We start from the raw sequence: 20,315 nt of genomic DNA on the forward strand, positions 1-20,315 counted from the left end.
ATCAAATTTAAAATCATATTATTGCAACTGAATATGCACCACTCTCTCCACCAGAAATGTGCTCTAGAGTTTAGCAACAAAAGCAGAAATTAATGGAGTGAGACAGAATAAGGAACTATGAAATTACATTCCTTTCAGTCCTCCTCCTCCTCCAGGATAGTAAATGTTCTCCGGGGATCCAACAAGACACTGTCCCTCTTGCACTCTGATTCACAACTGCTCTCAGTTTTCTAAGACACTGAGTATGAGCAGCTCTCATCAGGCTGTGTGTGGGTATGAGGAGGGGTCTCTAAAGTCGACATAGAATTGTATACTGCCATCAGGTTTTGGCACAAGTACTATAGCTAAAACCTGATGAATATTCTCCTTCTGACTCTCTGTAAGGGCTATTTCCATCTGGGCTCCGGCTTCTCAGTGCTTCCTTAATGCCAAGGTGGTTCACCCTTCGATAGTTCTCCTGAGACCTTGACGAGGTGACAGGGAGTTGTCACCCGTGGATACCACACATATGTAACTTTCAACATTGACATCTAGACAGACCACACTGCATTTCATAAGAATAGGGGTCCAAATAATTTCATGATGAGGTAAGGTCTGCCACCAGTAGTCCCTGTGATGTAGACTCAAGCTATCTATGTCTCAGTACCTCTTCCCCCATTTGGAATAGCCATAAAGTGTACCTTGATCATAGTACCATTTCTGTACCTGCTGAACCTTCCCTACCTTCCAGTGGGTCTCAGTCTATACTCTGTCTAACCATTCTCATACTTAGTTGATATACTCAAGAGGTCTCTTCCTCAGGTCATCAAGGTTCTGTCACCGCAGAACCCCCCACAAAATCCCCCAAGGTATCCACTCATACACTCAACTCAAAATGGGTAAACCAGAGGCTTGCGGAGTCTCACAGATAGTGAACAAAAAAAGGTCAACATATAAGTCCTAGTTTCCTAAGCATGCCCTTTAAAGTTTGATTTAGCCTTACCATCAGTCTATAGATGGTGCATAAATGTTAAGATTTGCTTTATCTCTAAGGTCTGACAGACCTGTTTCATTAAGAATGGCTCCCACTGTCAATATCTCCCAAAGTAGTCCTCTGTGTGCAAAGAAATGCAAGAGTGCATGACCTACCCCTGCACTCTTCATGTTATGCAAAGGGACCATCTCTGGATATCGCATTGCATAGTCCATCAGGAACAGTAAGTATCTGGCCTGCAGGGGGTTCTGGGTAGGGGCCCCACAATATCCATGGCTATATAGTCAATATCCATGGCTATATACTTAGTTTTGGCACTGTATCACCCCAGTATTTATTTGAAGGTGATACCATATCGTGTTCTCCTTTACTACCCTAGGGTCCCTCTGGTATCTTCTCTCATCCCACACCTCCCTTTCACTCGCTACCACCATCTGGCACTCGCTACCACCATCTGGCACCTTCCTCCTAAGCCTTTATATACTTGGGTATCCAGAACCCTTTTAGGGTTCAGATTCAGAGTACTTTTACTGGCATAAAATTGCAAAACATAAAATGAACATTTCAAACAGTTCCAGATAAAAAAATCCATCGTAAAAAGATTTTCATTTAAAATTGCCAGCAAAAACTTTGCTACTTTTATAATAGTTACTGAGTCCCTCACATTTAGTATCATTTTTATCCAATGTTTCTCATTAACACAGCTGAATTTCAATTTCTTCAGATAGTTAGGTTAAAGGGCAGTGATATACATCAAACTTAGGACACACCAGAAGTATGTGGTACAACGTGTCAGGGACACTATACCCATGTAAACAGTATCTCTCCTGAGGAGGAATCTTCAAAAATCTACCTCAGGTGACATTTGAGGGAAAGATGTTTAAGCGAGCTAGTGTTCCACTAAACTTAGCAGGGGGAATCCAAGCTCTTCCCCCACAAAGGCCCTCTGTGCCTTGAGCACCTCCACTGCTCACCAAACGCTTCGTGGTAACTGTGGTAGTGCCCCTTTTGATCACATCCCGAGGCCACTTTGTACTTAAGCTCTCATTTATATAAATAACATACTGCTTAGAATTCCATGACTCACACAAGCAGGTTCCCTATACCTTCACACTGTGTTATTGGGTTGGTCCTAATAAAAGTATTGCATAGATTGTGTTCTTCCTTATACTAAAGCAGAAGTAGTTGAATTCCTGCTCCAATATGGGGGAGAACCCCCCTGAATGGTAAATCACACAAGAGGCCTTATAAGACCGGAAGCTCACTACTGTGCTCTTGTACTTCATCTTAAGGGCCTTAAAGATAAGAAGAGCAGCAGGGCATATGTATATTTTAATCATACAGAATGTTCTAATTTTATAGCATTCTTCCTTCACACTTCAACTAACACGGGGGCTATCCCTTTTTTCTTCTCATAGCAATCTAATGAGACAGTCTGTGATGACTGTGACTGACCAAGATCACTTAATGAACTCTTCAGAGGTTTGAGGCCACGTCTTTATGATCCAACCAGATCTAACTAGGTCATCTCCATGGTGTCTACAAAAAACATAGACTAAGAAAGGGTTTGAACAGAAGTTATTCACAAGTGGAATAGAGAAGCAGTGTCAAATACTCACATAAGGCAAGAGGCTGGGTTCACTATTTACTCCACAAATGCTGATCAAAAAATGCAGAATTATTTTCAGATTCTTTGGCCAACTATCTGCTAGAGTCGTCCAGACGTTCTCAATCTCAGACCAGGCCACTTCATCACCATACTAGAAAACAATGTAAAGTCATTCCATCCTGCCAAGTGTTATGATTTTGTACAGCACTGAAGACAACAATATACTGTGAAATGTTTCAATGTCATAAACTTTACTTAGCAATTTAACATCCATGATGAACTTCATAGGAGCTGCCTTCGATACTTGTCACAGATAGACAGTTTAAATGTATGCCCTTGCAGCCTTTTTTCACATTCTTCTCTCCTTTCCCTTCAGGTAAAATAGTTTATAAATAACCTCTCTGTACCAGCTGGGAAAAGGAAAGGAATATGCCCCCCCCCACTCCTACATCTAGAACCAATGGGCACATTTCCATACAAGTCAACAGTGTTACAGCATTTTATTCTGAATTCTCAAGCTGAAATATACAGGTGAAAACCTACCATAGTTCCCAAGTTTTACAAAAGTAAAGGATATCATCACAGTTAATAAAAGGTGGTCAATGAAGTCCAGTATCTCCCCTTAAAATAACAAGCATTAAATTAAGTAATCAACTGAAGACCTGAAGACAACATCTGCCATATTTACCTTTGCTGTCATATACATGAGATTGTTTAAAACCAAAGCAGTAGCCTGTGGTGATCCCCAACCTTCTCCTCTTAGCCAGCGCCTGCTGTTCACCATCAGCTCTCTGTCTTTCAAGGGATCTTCTTCATCTTCTTCTTGCCGACGAATTGTGGGTAAAGGTTTCAAATCTACCAATTCGATATTATTCATCCATGGTAGCAAATAATGTAGCATCACTTGCCTTCCAGAAGGGTGTGCTGTCTGAATTCTCTGGCTGACTTCTGTATCAACAGACGCAAACGCAAGTGTTTTTAGAAAAAGATTTTTATTGGTTTAATGTTGTTTCAGGCACTTATGTTTAGCACTAATAACTACTGTACAGAACAGCTGCTGCTATTCATTCAGTTACCAAAGCCAATAACCTTTGTATTCCTAATGAAGAGCATTCTCTCTGCCTCCCCCAGAAACTGAACATGGAAATAAGCCAGGCAAAATGGTATAAGGGAACTATTTACAGAACTTTCAACAAGATGCCACAAAACACATAAGGACACTTGAAATCACCATCTGAAAACAAAAAAACCCTAGGAAAATCAAATCAAAAGATCTGACTCTGCTCCAAACAGTATATCAGCTGAAATTAACAGTCCAGATGGGTGCAGGTGTTAAGTATGTGCATGCTTTCCAAACATTTGTGCATCAACCACAGGACTGCAAGTAACTGTAGCAAGATGCAAGATTAAACCATTTAACTGTGTAAATCTTCTACTTAGAGATGGGGCAGCCTAGGGGAGGGGGGAATGGAAGAATTCAAGAAAAAATTCTCACTTTACTGCCCTTTCTGGAAGCCACCAAAATTGAAGCCTCTTTCACATACTCAGATAGGATGTACACTATGTGTATGTGTGTGGGTGTGAGTGCTGCAAAAGAAAAAGCCATTGGAACAGTTGTAGCTGTTCATGCTCTAGTACAGGAGAGGATGGCACCAAACCGTGATGGCCAGAGCTGCATCTCAAGTTCATAAAGAGAAAGGCAGTCCTGGCAATCAGAGAACCCCTACATTAATCCCCTCATTTGAAAGGCTGCCCCATATGAATCTACCAATATTCAGGACTCCAATGACACTTTCTCTGCATGCTCTTGCCCTCAGAATTTACATGGGCTTAGCTAATGGAGAATAGGCTATATAGCAGCATGCTGATTAACAGAAACATCCACTTGGCACCTTCTCCATTAAGCTCTAGTTTGTATTTGCTTGAACTTTTAAATAGACAGTTTTGTTCTTGGTGGTGGTGGTTTTTGTTACTTGCAATGGTTGTTCTGTTTCTGGTTTTATTCTGGAAGGGTCCTCCCCTTCCTGTTGCAGAGCTCCTCCCCATACCCAACTCTCAGCAAAATACCTTTTTTGGGGGGTGCAGAGGTTTGTAGGAAGAAGGGGAAGATAATAAAAATCACTTCCATTAACTTGCTCCATTCATTGAAACACTGAATGCAACTATTTGCTTCTTTCTTGCATCATTTAGTATTTACTGTGTTACCAGACATTGGTGCAGGCTTTGTTAACAGGAAGAAAGTCAAATACAGCTTAATAACACAATTAAGTGCCCTTAAGATGGCTTAAGTATTTTCTTTAAAAACTTGGCATAATCAAAAAATACCTCAATAAAATCAGAGTCCAGTAGCACCTTTAAGACCAACAAAGATTTATTCAAGGCGTGAGCTTTTGAGTGCAAACACTCTTCCTCAACTTGACCTCGAAAGCTCACGCCTTGAATAAATCTTTGTCAGTCTTAAAGGTGCTACTGTACTCTGATTTTATTCTACTTCAGACCAACACGGCTACCCATTTAATTAAAAATATACCTGAAAATATTGCGAGAGTTAATTCTGGGTATGTCCTTGCTAACTCTTCAGAGAGTTGGTAATAGGAAACAGAATACAGATGTGGTAAAGGTGAAGGCTGGCCCAATAAACCATCCGTTCTCTGAACTTCTAGTTTATGAGCATAGCGAAACATCTTCGGTTCTAGAATCTGGAAAAACAGAAGTCAGCTGTATAAAGCTATCATGAACAACACACTAGGCTCTAAACCACAGAATACTGTTGTTGTTTTTTTAATTCCATACAACATTCATTTACAGGCTGCCAACATGACAACTCTGAATTAAAACAATACTAATAACGAGTGATCACTGAGCAGGTTTTTAGTGTATTGTGTTACATGACTTCTAGCTTCTCATATACTGTGGCCTCTAGGTTCTGCGGAAAAGAATTAAAAACGGGGGTTACACAATACACAAAACACAGTACTTTTAAGGTTGGAGTATACTGAACATGAAAAATATCAGTATTTCTGGATATTCCCAAATCCCAATATTGGTAAGGTATACAAATTTGGTAAATATTTGGGAATGCTGAACTTTTTCAGCTCCATTATAGCCTATGGGGACCACTGTAGTAAATGGTTCCCATAGGCTAAAACAGATAATTGATCTAGGGGGGTAAGAAGGGCTTTGAGAGGGCTGCCTTTTGAGGTAGATGCATAAAATTTGTAACATAGAGTTGGTTCCTGTCCTCAAAAAAGCTTCTAAAAAACCCAAGTCTGAAAAAGACTGGAGGGGGGGATTCTATGAGTCCGCACAAAAGGTGCCTCCATCCTCCACTGTTGCCAATGGAGTGGGGAAAGGCATTTAAATTTTAAAGGGAACAGGGTCCATTAAAAATGTAAATGCCTTTTGCAAAATGTGGTGGCAGAGTGAGTGAACTCAGAAAGCATGTAAAGGTTACACAGTACCTTTCAATGCCTTCTTCAAGCTAAGAGTTCCCTCCAAAGGCACTTAAAAGGTCTGTGAGCCCTTTAGATGCACGCAAATATTTTGGGCTCCGACATTTCAGATAGCCAAAAACTAGTTTTAAAAAGTCCAACTGAATAGCTGAAAAAAACAAAACAAAAAAAGGTATTTTTGAGTATTTTTTCAGCTTAGATCATCCAAATGCATATCCTTAGTTAAAAATGTGAGAATTCTGAGCTTTAAAACAGCATTTAATTACAGCCTGACAACACTAATGAGTTTCTGCCACCTGCTGGCAAGTGAGGATACTGGCAAAGTTGGTCACCATCCCAATGCAGTGACCCAGCACAGGAAAAAGAGGTTTATATAGAAACATTGGCACAACTACTGGGTCATAGAACATGTATTTAAATGAACAGAGGCATCACAAAACATGCTTAATGTTCTTACTGCTGTAATAATTTCCTAATTCATATTTTATATTTTGTGAAAACTATTAAAATATATATGTATTTTGAAACTTTATAATTAAAAGTTGTGCACAAACCTGCAAGAGTTGCATGGCAACTTCATAGATAGCCCTAGAAGAATCTGCTGCTTTAAATAATATAAGATTGAGGAGAGTAACTGTATCACACTGGTAATCCCTATGAAGGGGAAAAGGAAAAAAAGTGAACAAATTAAATTAGATATGTGTATACATTAATACATAAAATAAATAAATCCCAGAGGTTTTTGTTTCTGTAGTACCTGTTTTGGAACACGCTGGCTATGGCTTTAAAACATCCGGCTGCTACCCGCTTCGAGCCTGTATAACAACGATCAACAGCCCAATACATGAGGTTACTCTGGTCAGGGTTGAGCTCCAATAATAGCATGACTGCCTCACAGCCAAGCTGATGAACCTAAACAAACACAAAATACAAAACTCAGCACATGAACAGTTTACGGTTGTTTTGAAATGAAATTGTTGCAAAAATTTACAATCCTCTTATTCAGTTAGGTGTATACACATGAATAACCCAGTAATAAAGCTACATTAAAATAGTCAGACTCATAACAAAGCTACAATAATATAGAATTCAAGACCTTCAAAGCTCAACAACTTCTTTTTCGATTAAGCTCCATTTTAGATACCATTGAAAATAGTAAACTCAATTACTCTTTTAAAATAACCTACTGATACAGGCCCAGCTCTAAGTTTGCAGTTTTAGGATGGTGGCCTTTAATCATGTTAAAATTTTAATACATTCACTTAAGGAAGTGTAAGGACAGATACAAGCTATACTTTTCTGCTTTCCTGAATCTCAATTATCATTTGAAGGTAAAATATACATTTTAAAGGTTATTGACGCTGTATAAATTACCTTCTTATCCTGTGAATCCAAAATATTGTCCAACCATTTGTACAAATAGCCATCTGATGAGAGGCCTACATTATCTGCAACAGGACCACAACATAGTACAGCAGACATAGCCTTTAAAATGGGGAAAAATCGTAGATTAGATTATTCAAATTTTTCTTCATAAGCATTTATTGTAACCTAACATCTACTAGATGTAAGGCTTCATAAATTCATCCCAAAAACTTACAAGAAACCATATGATGCTTCCACATGGTGACACTTCCCCAGCATCCAGTCACTGTGGCTATAAATGCTAAAGAAGCATCCACATGCCAGCATTCAACATACTTTCCTCATTCATCCCCTCATGACTGCTATTTTCCATGCCACTGGAAGAAAAAACCTGGTAGCGGCTGCAGTGCTTCAGTGCCACTTTGACTGTGGTCTTTCATGGAAGATCCTACCAAAGCAGGACTTTAAAAGAATGGGGCAAAGTAGGGGAAAATCTAGAAAGTGGTCAAATACAGGATATCATGTGGATACTCCCCCCACAAAAAAAAAAAACATTCTGACTGCACTGGTGGGTGTTCTTCATCTAAAGCTGGACAAGATACATTAGCCTTGTTAATATTGTCAGACCTATCAACTCCTTTAACACACTTGACCCCCCCCCCCATTCTTATCTAGTGATTGGAATATGGGGATGGAACTGCAGTTGGTGCACTTTGGCGGTTTAAGAATTTTCTGTCTTAGATACAGAGTTTTCTTGGAAGAGTAACATCAGTGGCAAAAAGAGGACTGAGGGGAGACTGCAGGCATGTGATTCCGCATAACCCATGTGGGACTGCACAGAACCCACAAAGATGAACCTAAAGTTCCAGAAGCACCTTTCAGTTCTCAACCAAGGCCCCGAGGCCATGGTCAAGTAACTAAGGCACTACAAGCAGAATTTAGAGAAGACAGCAATTCTGTCAGCCTTCATTTCAGGATGATGCCCATCACAGCCTGTTCATTTTCGATAGTAGCTCTCCTCATGTGGAACAGGCCCCTAGATTTGTTGACTAAGCTGCTGTCCTTAGAAGTTTTTAGGAGCTGTTTTAAGGCTGGTCTATTTGCTAGGGCTTTTAACGGAGCTTAAGCCGTAGTATTTTCTTCAGGGTATTAATGGGTTTTATTGTTAGAACCCAGTCCAGCAGCAGCATACAGACCACCAAGAACTTGGGCGGTATGAGATTTCGAGAGTCAAAGCTCCCTTCTGTTGGGGTTTTACTGTGTTATGGATATTTTCATTTAGAATTGTAAGGGACCATGAACTATAAAAGGAGTATAAATAAATGAACCTACTTCAAGTCAACAAACACACACGCACAAAGTACCATCCAAACTTTAAAATCTAGAAAATGCTAAAAAGCATACACTACACACACACACACACAAACAATTTATGCCTAATCTTCATTGTAAAAGGATGGCAGGAATGAGGTGCACAATTTTTGAGAACCTGTGGTAGGGGTGTTCTAAGTATCTCTGTCATATACCAAATCAAATCACTGGTTTATATTGCTCAGTGTTCTAGATGCTGCATGAAAGCTCAGAATTTTAGAAATTCAAGATTCAAGATCGAACACTGGCGATGCCACAGATTGAATTCTTTCCTAATAAACAATGGCCATGGCAGATAATTAAGCAGCAGCTGATAAATACGTCACTTCAATAATCATCAATAATAATTAAAAATATTTGCCAAAGCGTGTCTTAAGATGATGGTTACCTTTAATGCACAGTACTGGTGTCTGTTTATTTGCATGTTCCTATCACTGTATCTATCAAGGGGAGTAAACATGATGCTGAATGGTCCTGCCCAGTGACTGAACAACATGAAGAGACTGTGACGAAGGCTTTGCTGTGGGAAGACACTTCTTCTCTGGTGCACTAAGAAAGAAACAGGAATGTGTAAAACACTTTTTAGTAAGCTAAGTGTACCAAAGGTTGTTGTTCCAAAAGCAAGCAAACTTAAAATGGAATTTCTTCAGCAGGGTTGTCTTTTATACTTCACACTCATCAATACAGCCTTTGGTCAACAATATGTTGCATTCCTTTCCTAAGAGATAGATCCATTTAGTATCTTTTCACCTCCATGACTGAAACTGCCAGTGTCTTCGCACACAGCCTTTTATTAGAGAACAGGAGTTGAAGAAGAAACTAAATTCCACAGATCAAGGATGAAACTTGCAAAGTTGACCAGAACCAACAATCAATATGGTCTTTTCAAATAACAATGAACTGATGGGTGTTTATGGAATATATTTTTGAAGAATTCAGGCCAGCAGAGACTATAGGCTTTAATATAGTTGTGACCAGGATTCCTTTAAAAAAACTTTCCTCTCTCAACCCTAAAGAGAAGTTGTGAGTTGCTGGAGTAAGTTTTAAATATTGTGTTGACTTTTAAAATATAAAGATTTTAATGGAGTCTTTAGATTTTGGGAGTATATTTCCTTTTCACTGCCTTGAACTTATGGAAAGGTGGAATGAAACTAGAATGAATGGATAATTAAAGTAATTATTGATTTAAAACAGAAGTGGTAATCTCCTGCAAAAATACAGTGTTTTCATTTTCAAACTGTTTCATTAGTTGTGAGTGCATTTAATGACAGAAATTTTAAAAAAAGTTTGCTTTTAAGGAGCCACGATTCCTTATAATGTAATTATTGTGATGCTTATTGTGAGTACCTGGAACATTCTGAATTATATTCGCCACTAAGGCACTAAAATGGCATCGGATATCTTTCAACGTGTCAGAGTCCTTTTCATTTTCTGCTTCAAGGAGTTGTCTGGTTAGATCCACATACTCCAACAAAGTGTTGTTAAGGGAATGTGTTTCATTCTCAAGGCCACCACTCGCACTACAAAGAAAACATGCAGATCACAAAAGAAAACACTGTTAAAGCACAGGTTTCTACAACACTATTTCTATCACATGGGCAGGAATTTTCTGAGCTACTAAGCACCAGTTCTTATATTTAGCTGCAGCAATGCACCAACTGACAGCTCTGCAACTGTGTTCCCCTGACCCACTTGCAAGACAAGCATCCTTTAAAAAATAGCTATGGCTGCACTGGGTTACTAGATCACTCAATATGTATTAGCATAGTGCATGAATCAGGGTTCACACTTTTTGACTGAAGTAATTAGTTCAGAAACTTATTGCAGATTGATCATTACTGTAAGCAATTTTAAAGATTTCAAAATATTTAAAATAACAATGAGCTAGTTCTTTTAGCCCTCCCCACCTTCAGAAACAATACTTGGAACTGTCAAAAGAATACCCACATCATGTTTGGGGGCCAGCAGGGTCTGAACTCAAGAATAAACTGGGGAAGACAGCAATATTGGGGAAGACAGCAGACAGAGAGGAAGACAGAAGGTGCAGGGATGTAAACAAACTGGAGCATGTCCAGGGAAGGGCAACAAAGATGGTGAGGGGTTTGAAGACCAAGACATATGAAGAAAGATTTTGTAGCATATAAACTCATTGGCAGAAATATACAACATGCTTACCTGTGACTAATGACACCAGCATCAGCCAACAGTTCAAATATTCGTACTAGCTGTACGCGTAAAATATCTCGACGCCTGCGCCGTTTCATATTCTGTTAGAAAAAATAAAGTTACATGATGAAATTACACTTAAGTTTCTAATTGGGCAACTAAATTGTTTGCTTTTTTTGTCTGTTTGCCTTGGTTTGTTCTTTACCAACATATATACTAATAGGTTACAGGAATGGTTGCTTTAATTATATATTTTTCTTTTTTGCAGTAAAGATATCATAACATGTATTTTAATATATGTAATAGTTTAATTTTAGTGACAATGTCACAATGGATAGCATGGAATTTGAAGTTGTCAAAAGTGGCATTCCAAGTTTATATTGGAATTTTTTTTTAATTACTATTATCATTAAGCATTCTTTTTCTTTGGATAGATTAGGTATTAGGAAAGGTACAATGTTTTTATTTAAATCTGCTTTTGTTTTAAGATCTTATTAGAAATTAAAGATTTAAAGAATTGTTATTAAGTGATAAAAACAATGGATATAGACAAAGAACATTGAAAGGCATCTAACTGCCTTTCTTCAACTAGAAAAGCTAGAACTTAAATATAATCTAACAAGAAATACAGACAGATACACAAATACTACACTAGCTGGCTAACAATATATTGTTAACAAAACTAATACAGGATAAAGAAAAGTCAAAAGTCTCTTCTTATTATGTAGGTTTATTGTAGCATCCAACCAGAACGGGTCCAGATATCTTCCGTTTTCAAAGGGAATTTTCCTCAGTGGTTATTCCTCTATTCAATCTCAAAATGTTACAAATATACCCCAGCCTTTGGCTCTATACTGTGGGGATGCTAGTAATCCAACTGCTATAGTATAGAGCCAAAAGCCGGGGTATATTCGTAACATTTTGAGATTGAATAGAGGAACAACCACTGAGAAAAATTCCCTTTGAAAATGGAAGATATCTGGAACCCGTTCTGGTTGGATGCTACAATAAACCTACATAATAAGAAGAGACTTTTGACTTTTCTTTATCCTGTATTAGTTTTGTTAACGCTGTAAGTAGCCTTGGGATAGGTTTTTGTGTAACACTACAAACTGTCCCTTTTGTCTGTATTTGCTTAACAATATATTGTGACAGAAAATTTGATACCTTTCTAAGCATATATATATATATATATATATATATATATAAATAACAGGAATAGGATCTTGAGAAGATTGCTTGTTCAAGCTGCATGAAAATGAATTGAACTGAAGCACTTACAACGCTGTGCATTTAGCTTGTACAGTTATACACGCTAAACATACAACAGAATTAAGGCATCATTGAGCTCTGGATCCCAATCATTATGCATAACCATTTGCAAAACCTTTACCACAATATATTTTGATCTACTTTCTATTATAATCTCATGTATCAAATATCTCTTTCATTCTTTACCAAATATTTAAAAGATAAAGCCCAAAAACAGGACATGAAACACAATTTTTAACATTTTCATTACCTCTGGCCTTCTTTCAAGTGCTTCTTTAATTATAGGATGCAACTCTTCTATTAATTCCCTGGGTGAAAGATGCAAGTCAATAAGTTAATTAAAAAATTAGAACTTAAGCTCCCAAACATTATGAAGAAAAAATATCCAGTCAGTATCAGTTGACTCTTAGTCTTACTTAATACAGGGGTAGAAAAATCCAGCATGCAAACAGCTTAAACAGTTATTTATAAAGCTTCTATAACTGTTCTATCAACTGACAGAACTAGTGTGTTTTAATCCCTGCTAGATGGGCTAGACATCAACTGATTACCTGAAAGCACCTGGGCTGGTCCTGCCAAGGCCCAGAACAAGGGACTCTGTAATTTCCATGCTCTCAGAGCGCATCATTGGAACAATGTGCTTAAACAAGGATGAAGGGGACGGAATGCCAATTATCTGGAAACATAAGTAAGATATTACTACCAGTCATTTAATATTCAAACAATCACAATTAATTCAACATCAGCATATCATCAACATCTTCATAAAATATGACGAGGCAACTAAGAAAGATATAGAAAAGAGGCTAAGAGCATTCCCTGAATCCAAAAATTATGAATGAACACAAAAGAGTCTGGGGGATCTTTTCTACATTTCACCTTTTATACTAAAGTCTACAGGAGGGAACTTAAAATTTCTTTTCTGGAAGATATGAACAAATATTACATGTTAAATTCTGATATTGTCACTCCTGAATTTGAATGAAATTAATGAAATCTTGGTGGTCCTATAAAATTTCTAAGTAATCAAGCTAGAAATTCCTCATAATCAGCTAATGGCAGCTTCATATATTTTTACAAGTAGACTCTGAGAGTTCTGTGAGCCACAAAAGTGTCCAATCATCTTTTGATATCCGTTCCCAAGCTGTATTATCACTATCTTCTAAAACAATGAACTCACAATCGGAGTTCTTCTGTATGTTTTTTGGTGCTTGTGTGTTTTAGCAGTACATTTTCTGGCATTTTTAAAATGAGTACATTTCAGCTTTTATGATCTTACACAATATTACCTCACACACATTCAGTTTCTTTTCTAAATTGCAGCAGTATTGGGGAGAAACCACAACATTATTGTTTTGTTCCAAAAAATGTGAAAACCATTGCATATCATATAGTGGCTAAATTATTCAAAATCAACTGATTGCTTTTTTCACTTCAGAAGAAATGTTTACAGACTTGCTTCGTACACTATAATATCCATTTACCAGTGTACACTTAACAATTTCAGCTTGTGTACAATCCAGAATCAAAGATATGGGGGTTCCTGATTAGGATCCACAGAGCCATTTCTATATGCCCCTACCTATTAACAAGTGTCTACACCACAAAGATGACAGGACAGTGGATGGAGGGGCCATCTATGTGTAACTTCCATATCCACTTAGCCCTCCCTTCTTATCCTAACACAAATTTCTTATCCTTTGGTGCAGGGGAAATGTACATGGGTGGAAAGGGGAAGAATGGCTGAGGATACAAGAAATATGCACAGGCTTCCTGTTATTCCAAGGTACCAGCAAGCTGCCTGCACATTTGTAACCCAAGAGAAGAGAAAGACATAGCTCTACTGAGCTGCTCCACTAGGATACTCAGTATATGGCTGCTGTGCTGATGGTGGGCTGGATCATGCCCCTTGACTTTTACAGCCAAACTAGTATCCCCTTTGCCTTCATATGGTCTTATTGTTGGATTGTTTGCTATCAGTGTGAGAGGAGGGGCTCTAAGTAGTCACCATGCAAATTGCAGGCATTTTACCTTCCATCCTTTCCCTTCCTGTCCTTCTCTTGTTTATTCTATCCCTCACTGGTTTCTCCACGCCTAAACCATGGACTGTAAATTCTTGGGGCATGTCTGTTTATTTGTGTTTTTTTGAAGCATCAGGAATACCTGTTAGCACAGTATAAATAAAAAAGATTACTATTTCTCTTCCACTTATTCCTATACATGATCTGTTCCGTTGGCTGTGAAAAAGCAGAAGTGATGTTACTTGAGTTTTTTTTTAATCCATAATACCCTTGTGTGGCCAAACAGATAACCAAAGTTGTTTCCTAATATGAATGAATCCTTTTAGGTAAATCATCTTACCGTCAAATTCTAAAGTAACCCGTATTTGCCGGCGTATAAGACAACTGGGCGTATAAGACGACCCCCCAACATTTCCACTCAAAATACAGTACTATGGGCCACTATGGGCAACTATGTCTATCCCAACTGAAGTGCACCCGGCGTATAAGACGACCCCCCCACTTGGAGGCATGTTTTTCAGGGGGGGAAAGTAGTCTTATACGCCAGCAAATACTGTACTTAATTTTCCTACATAAATGACTATTAAAGAACTTCCTCAAACATTCCTGTATTCTTTGGCTTAACTGAGATTGAATCAAATTCCAAACATTCAGGCAAACAGTGGCCAAGCACCACTTAACTGCTTTCATCTTTTGTCTGCTCAGCGTTCTCAGCTCTGGAGACAGGGCAATGGCTATACTTATGGTTTTGCCATAACTACTACAAGGAATTGCTTCAAATCATAGTTTTAGGGCATAAACCCTTATTTGTTAACGCAGACAAAGCCACTGTTATTGTAAGCTATCTTGAACCATGAGGAAAGGCAAGATATAAATGTTTTCATAAATAAATAAAACAAATTAACTTTTCTTAACAATGGATCGATATGATCCATGAATTCAAATTCACAATTATAAAGGCCAGTCTAAACTTTTGGTACATCAGAATGACTGAGTCATCCTGAACATTTCTGCTGTGACAACTAGCCAAACATATAAGATGTGTTGACAGGGGAATAAAGAAAAAAAAACCCCTCTAGGCTGCCTTTATTTTGTCTGGTGAAATAAATATACACAGGTGATTAAAAGGAGAAAAAAACTTGAGCATGAATCTCTAGAAAATGATTGTACTGCATTTATTTAGTATATATTTCCATCCCACCCTTCCTCTAAGGAGCATGTTGAAGGCAGTGCTAGTAACTGAGAGGCATTAGGAGAGGGATGAAAACAGCCTATTATCATTCACCTGTGTTTGACTTTCCATTTGTGGTTATTCTGGACAATAAATGACTTCACCTGCTACAAAAGTATTCAGCAACCACTGGCTATGAGGTAAAATATGAATCAAAGCTTGGACACAACCAAGTTGCACCTATCCCAAATTAAACAGAGCATATGTTCTAGTAGGCTGAGAAGATAAACTTTTTTATAATTTAAAAATAACTTGAGATTTCAGTGAATGAATCCTGTACTTTCATTTCCTTATAGGAAAATTAATATAAGGAAATTAGACAGCATAACTTCTGTGCATTTCTCACTCCGTACAATGCTTTGAGTTCCTTAGAAGAGCTCGATGAACATACTTTTGAATCAATGCTGTAGCCACTATCTGGCGTGGACGCCAGCGTCTCAGGAGGGGAACATCTTACAGAACCTGCAGATGCAGAAGAGGATGTAGAAGTTGCTGCACTGCAGCAAAGAATCAGGTAGTTTCTCCAGAGCCCAATACAGGAATCACTGCTTATAGCAGTATTTACTTTCTTGGCATTGATAGGGCTGCTGTTAAAGACAGAGACAAGATAAAGGACAGGTTTTTATTTAAAAGAAATATTATATGATTCATAGACTTATCTCTGCTTAAAATTGTATTATCAGTTATGACAGCCCCTGTCTACTTCCCTCCCTCAGAGACAAGATTTCCCCTGTTTTTCTTTCCGTTCTGTGACTGAGCTGCCCTAGTTATCTGTTTTCTCCTTTCCTGAAGAATTCTGGCTGTCCCACCCTGTCATAGTATACTATTTTGGCTGTTTGCTCAACCCACGAATCTGAGGAAAGGAATGGGAGTCCCCTTTAACTTATATGACTTAAATGGCACTAGGGAAATTTTTATATATTTTTAATTAATAAAATATTTTATTCAACAAGAGGGAAAAGGTCAAGTGAAATCAGGGGTAAAATTCCTGAGGTTACTCAATACAGATAACTTTGAGGTAAAATCGTGACATGCACAGATTTTAGTTATTATATTTATCTATTTATTTAGATTTCGATTTATATGACCATCCCTTCTGACAAGTGGACTCAGGGCAGTTAACAACATCATAATAAATAACATTTAAAACAATAGCTAGTTAAAACAATTAAAATACCATTTGATTCTGTTATAGCCAGCATATGTGAACCATTGCCTTCAGATGGCCTCTCATCCCAGAGGAGGGCTCTTGCAGGAAGGGGCCAACTCATGTTACTGTTCATTTGCCCCAATCAAATACCTTGCAAAAGAGCTTCATCTTGCAAGCCCTTTGAAACTGATCCAGCTCTTAAGAGTGCTGGCCAATGCTTTGGCCCTGGTTGAGGCCAGATGTACTTCTCGGGGACCAGGGATCGCCAGCCAGTTTGTGTTGGCAAAGTGCAATGGCCTTTGGGGAATACAGTCAGATATGTGATCGCTCAGGTACATGGGGTCCAGGCCATGGAAGGCCTTAAAGGTTAAAACCAAAACCTTGAACCTGATCGGGAATTCAACTGGAAGTCTGAGAACATGCTCAATAAGGATTCTCCATGGTGTTCTGGTGAGAACCCGAGTCACTGCATTTTGGACCAGCTGCAGTTTTTGAGTCAGGGAGAAGGGCAGGCTCATGTAGGTTAAGTCACAGTAATCCAGCCTAGTGGTGACCATTGCATGAATCACTGTGACTAGCTATTCTGGGGACAAGTAGGGCGCTAGTAGCGTTGCTCTTTGCTTCAGATTCCCCTTAGAATGGGAAAATATTGTTTCTAGTCCTCAGGATGATGGAGGGAAAATGGAAGTAACATACTTATCCTTCAAACAAGGGTATCAATATCATATTCCACAAGCATGAACACAATATACTAGTTAAATTAAGAAGGGCACTTACTTTATGTCAACCTGTGGCGACAATAGTTGGAGTCTGATATAAGCAAACATCCAAGCATAGCTCACAGCTGTAGGGCAGTGCTTTGGAAGATATTCCTGTTTCATAAAACTGGAGAGGCTAATAATCCAGGGGTCTTGGCCCTGAGTTACATGTGCAAATATCCATATATGTGATGGACTGACAACATCAAACTGATGGCTGATAGGAGAGGAGCTCCAGTCAACTAACGTCTGTAAGTCTATTGAACTAGGACAGTACAGTAACATAGTCTGTAGACACAAAATAAAAGAGATTAATTTAGTACACCAGAAATTGTTTTGATAAGTTACTGTGGTCAAAGGCAGATATAATATTGCAAATCTCAATTCGTTTGCTACTCTTTCCTAGACATTCTTATCCTTTTCTGCCATCCCTCTTTAATTAGCATGTTTACCCTGTGCATATTGTTTACAAAGCCAGATAACATATGCAGGATGTGGAGCTCACCCACAACACTTCAAGCCTTTTCAAATTTTCCCCACCCCAATAGCACTTGTTTTATTTTCCTGAACTCACTCTCAGTTTGCCTATCTATTACTCACTGGCTTACACTTCCATTCTCTCATCACTTTCTTAGTCCTGCTGTTGGGATGAGGAGTTTTCCAGATGACTTTTCACTCCTAAAAAGCGACCTGTTTCCATTAAAATAGTGGCATGCTTACCAACAGAGCCAAATTGATAAAGAAGAGAATAGGTATGCAGAGAGGAACTAATACCCCAAGTCAAGCCTCCTGGAGATGGTTCTCTTCATTTGCCAGTTTTCAATAATTGCTATGAGGAGCAACAGGGGTAGGAAGAAGTTTACCTAATGGGCTAGATCTGCCCCATATGCCAGCAGTGGATCCAGCTTTAGTAGCAGATACTTAACAAACTGTTTGCATTACAGCTGCTGAAGCTGATACAATAGATTAAAACGGGAATGGTATTTAGGAAATATAAAAATTGGCATTTGTACTTTTGGACCTATGGCTCACAGCCCATAGCTGTGACCTGAAATACTGAAATCAGTGCCAGCGCAGGATGCTGGAATTTAGTACTGTTATGTTTTTAAGTTACTCTCTTTTTTGGCAATTACTTTGTAAGTCCCCAGATGAAGAAGAGTTTACAATCACCTACATAAAATACATTTTTAAAATGTGGAATGCAGAAGCGTTGCATAGCATTCAGCTCAACATAATGGCATGCACAAAATACATTTTAGCAAAGCAATGAATTACTTCCTGAAAAGTGAATTAAATAAATCTTACCTGATCAGCACCAGTGAGATGTATGAAACTTTCAAGAACAGATGAACTCAGCCTGTCCATTACATCTATAGCCAACTCATCATCACCCTAAAAGTCATAGATCATAAATATCTGATAAATAAGAAAGTTGAGGCATATTAAGACATAAATGTTAATTTAGTAGTAACAGACAGTTCTGTAAAACAATTTAATCTTACCTTCGAGAGATCTAGAACTGTGAACAACGTTCTTATTTCTCTAAGACAGCTGACAGCTAATCTCCTAGTGGCGGGTCTTGTGCTACAAAGAATGACCAATGCAAAGCCTTCGACAACATGGAATACACTCGAATAAGGGGTCCTTTCCAGGGGAAGAGTAGTCGCACTTCCATTGGTGACAACACGCTAAGAGAGGAGGGACAAGAGAAACTGATATTAACAGTGGTTAAAAACTGTAACAGGATAAAAATGTAGAGGAAAAAGATCTACATTTAATGGTAACAATTTGCAGTGTAAGAAATATTCTTCTGATCTCTCCTGGTGGAATTATTAATGTTATGTAAAGCCAGGAATGACCAGTCACAATAATGTCCAGGGCAGCAGAAAGAAGCCAAGAGTAAGCAGCTGATAATGCCCTGTAAAAAAGGAGGGGGGGACATAACCTACCTACTCCTGCAATCTTCTGCCAAACAAGATATCAGCCCCTTTCCTAAACAACCTGAATTTATTCCTAAAGCCATCTCAACTCACTTCTTCCTGCCCTCCTTTATTCTCTCCATTCTTAGTGTCCTAACTTGTACAATTCAAAAAGATATCTCTTTCTGCTGTTTTCATTTTGAATATTTGCCAGTAATTTTTCTATTTGCACAAAACTGATTTTGTGACACTTATGATCTGATGAATAGCAAAAAAGCTTCTGCTCTTTATTTCCAAATTATAGTCAATAATTAGGACATAATAATTATCACTGGAGTCATTTCATATAAGACAATAATACCTGAGCTTCTGGGTTCTTATTCTGCATTTGAACAGCTTGTTTCCACTGATTGATTAGCTGCACTAGCATTTTTACTGCATTGTCAAGAAGTGTTGGGTGAACATCAGTCACTTCCCGGACAATAAAATAAACAAATCCCGATAAAACATCTTCCCGCCAATCTGGAAAATCAAGCATTAATGCTTGTAAAGTATTGAAAGCCAGGGCACGCAGTTCTTCATCCATGTGAATTGTCAGCCTGTTGGGAACATAAATTATTGTTTAGAAATTGTATATATTGCATGAATTGTTCTCTTTTTTCTAATTAAAGATCCCTATCTAGTGGTTACCTTTCAGTAACATAGAATCTAACTGCAATTACATGAGCAATTTCTCCTTTGCCAAGTTAATTTTATGGTAAACCACATGCTATGTTTTCACAAGGATGTTTAAAAGAGTCTGAATCGAGGTCGTTATAAATTCACCCATCAGAACAAAATCAGAGTCCAGTAGCACCTTTAAGACCAACAAAGATTTATTCAAGGAGGGAGCTTTCGAGTGCATGCACTCTTCGTAGTCTGATGAACAGTGCTTGCACTCGAAAGCTCACGCCTTGAATAAATCTTTGTTGGTCTTAAAGGTGCTACTGGACTCTGATTTTATTGTGCTACTTCAGATCAACATGGCT

At 38.3% G+C, this 20,315-nt stretch overlaps 1 protein-coding gene across 9 annotated transcripts in view; it reads right to left on the reverse strand.

The window, feature by feature from the left end:
• The window catches only part of FRYL (FRY like transcription coactivator), a 167,458-nt gene that overhangs the window by 43,029 nt on the left and 104,114 nt on the right, over positions 1-20,315 (reverse strand). For all 9 annotated transcript variants that reach the window (XM_077301924.1, XM_077301926.1, XM_077301921.1 and 6 more), the window contains 16 exons: positions 19,649-19,886; positions 18,871-19,056; positions 18,674-18,760; positions 17,388-17,656; positions 15,852-16,047; positions 12,760-12,884; positions 12,459-12,516; positions 10,946-11,037; positions 10,118-10,290; positions 9,159-9,319; positions 7,409-7,519; positions 6,792-6,946; positions 6,589-6,688; positions 5,113-5,281; positions 3,271-3,530; positions 2,593-2,733 (listed from right to left, as the gene is read on the reverse strand). In XM_077301924.1, the coding sequence (XP_077158039.1) occupies positions 2,593-2,733; positions 3,271-3,530; positions 5,113-5,281; positions 6,589-6,688; positions 6,792-6,946; positions 7,409-7,519; positions 9,159-9,319; positions 10,118-10,290; positions 10,946-11,037; positions 12,459-12,516; positions 12,760-12,884; positions 15,852-16,047; positions 17,388-17,656; positions 18,674-18,760; positions 18,871-19,056; positions 19,649-19,886 (2,521 nt within the window). The remainder of the gene's footprint in view (positions 1-2,592; positions 2,734-3,270; positions 3,531-5,112; positions 5,282-6,588; positions 6,689-6,791; positions 6,947-7,408; positions 7,520-9,158; positions 9,320-10,117; positions 10,291-10,945; positions 11,038-12,458; positions 12,517-12,759; positions 12,885-15,851; positions 16,048-17,387; positions 17,657-18,673; positions 18,761-18,870; positions 19,057-19,648; positions 19,887-20,315) is intronic.

Source organism: Paroedura picta, chromosome 10, assembly GCF_049243985.1.
Source record: "Paroedura picta isolate Pp20150507F chromosome 10, Ppicta_v3.0, whole genome shotgun sequence".
Lineage (NCBI taxonomy): Eukaryota > Metazoa > Chordata > Lepidosauria > Squamata > Gekkonidae > Paroedura > Paroedura picta.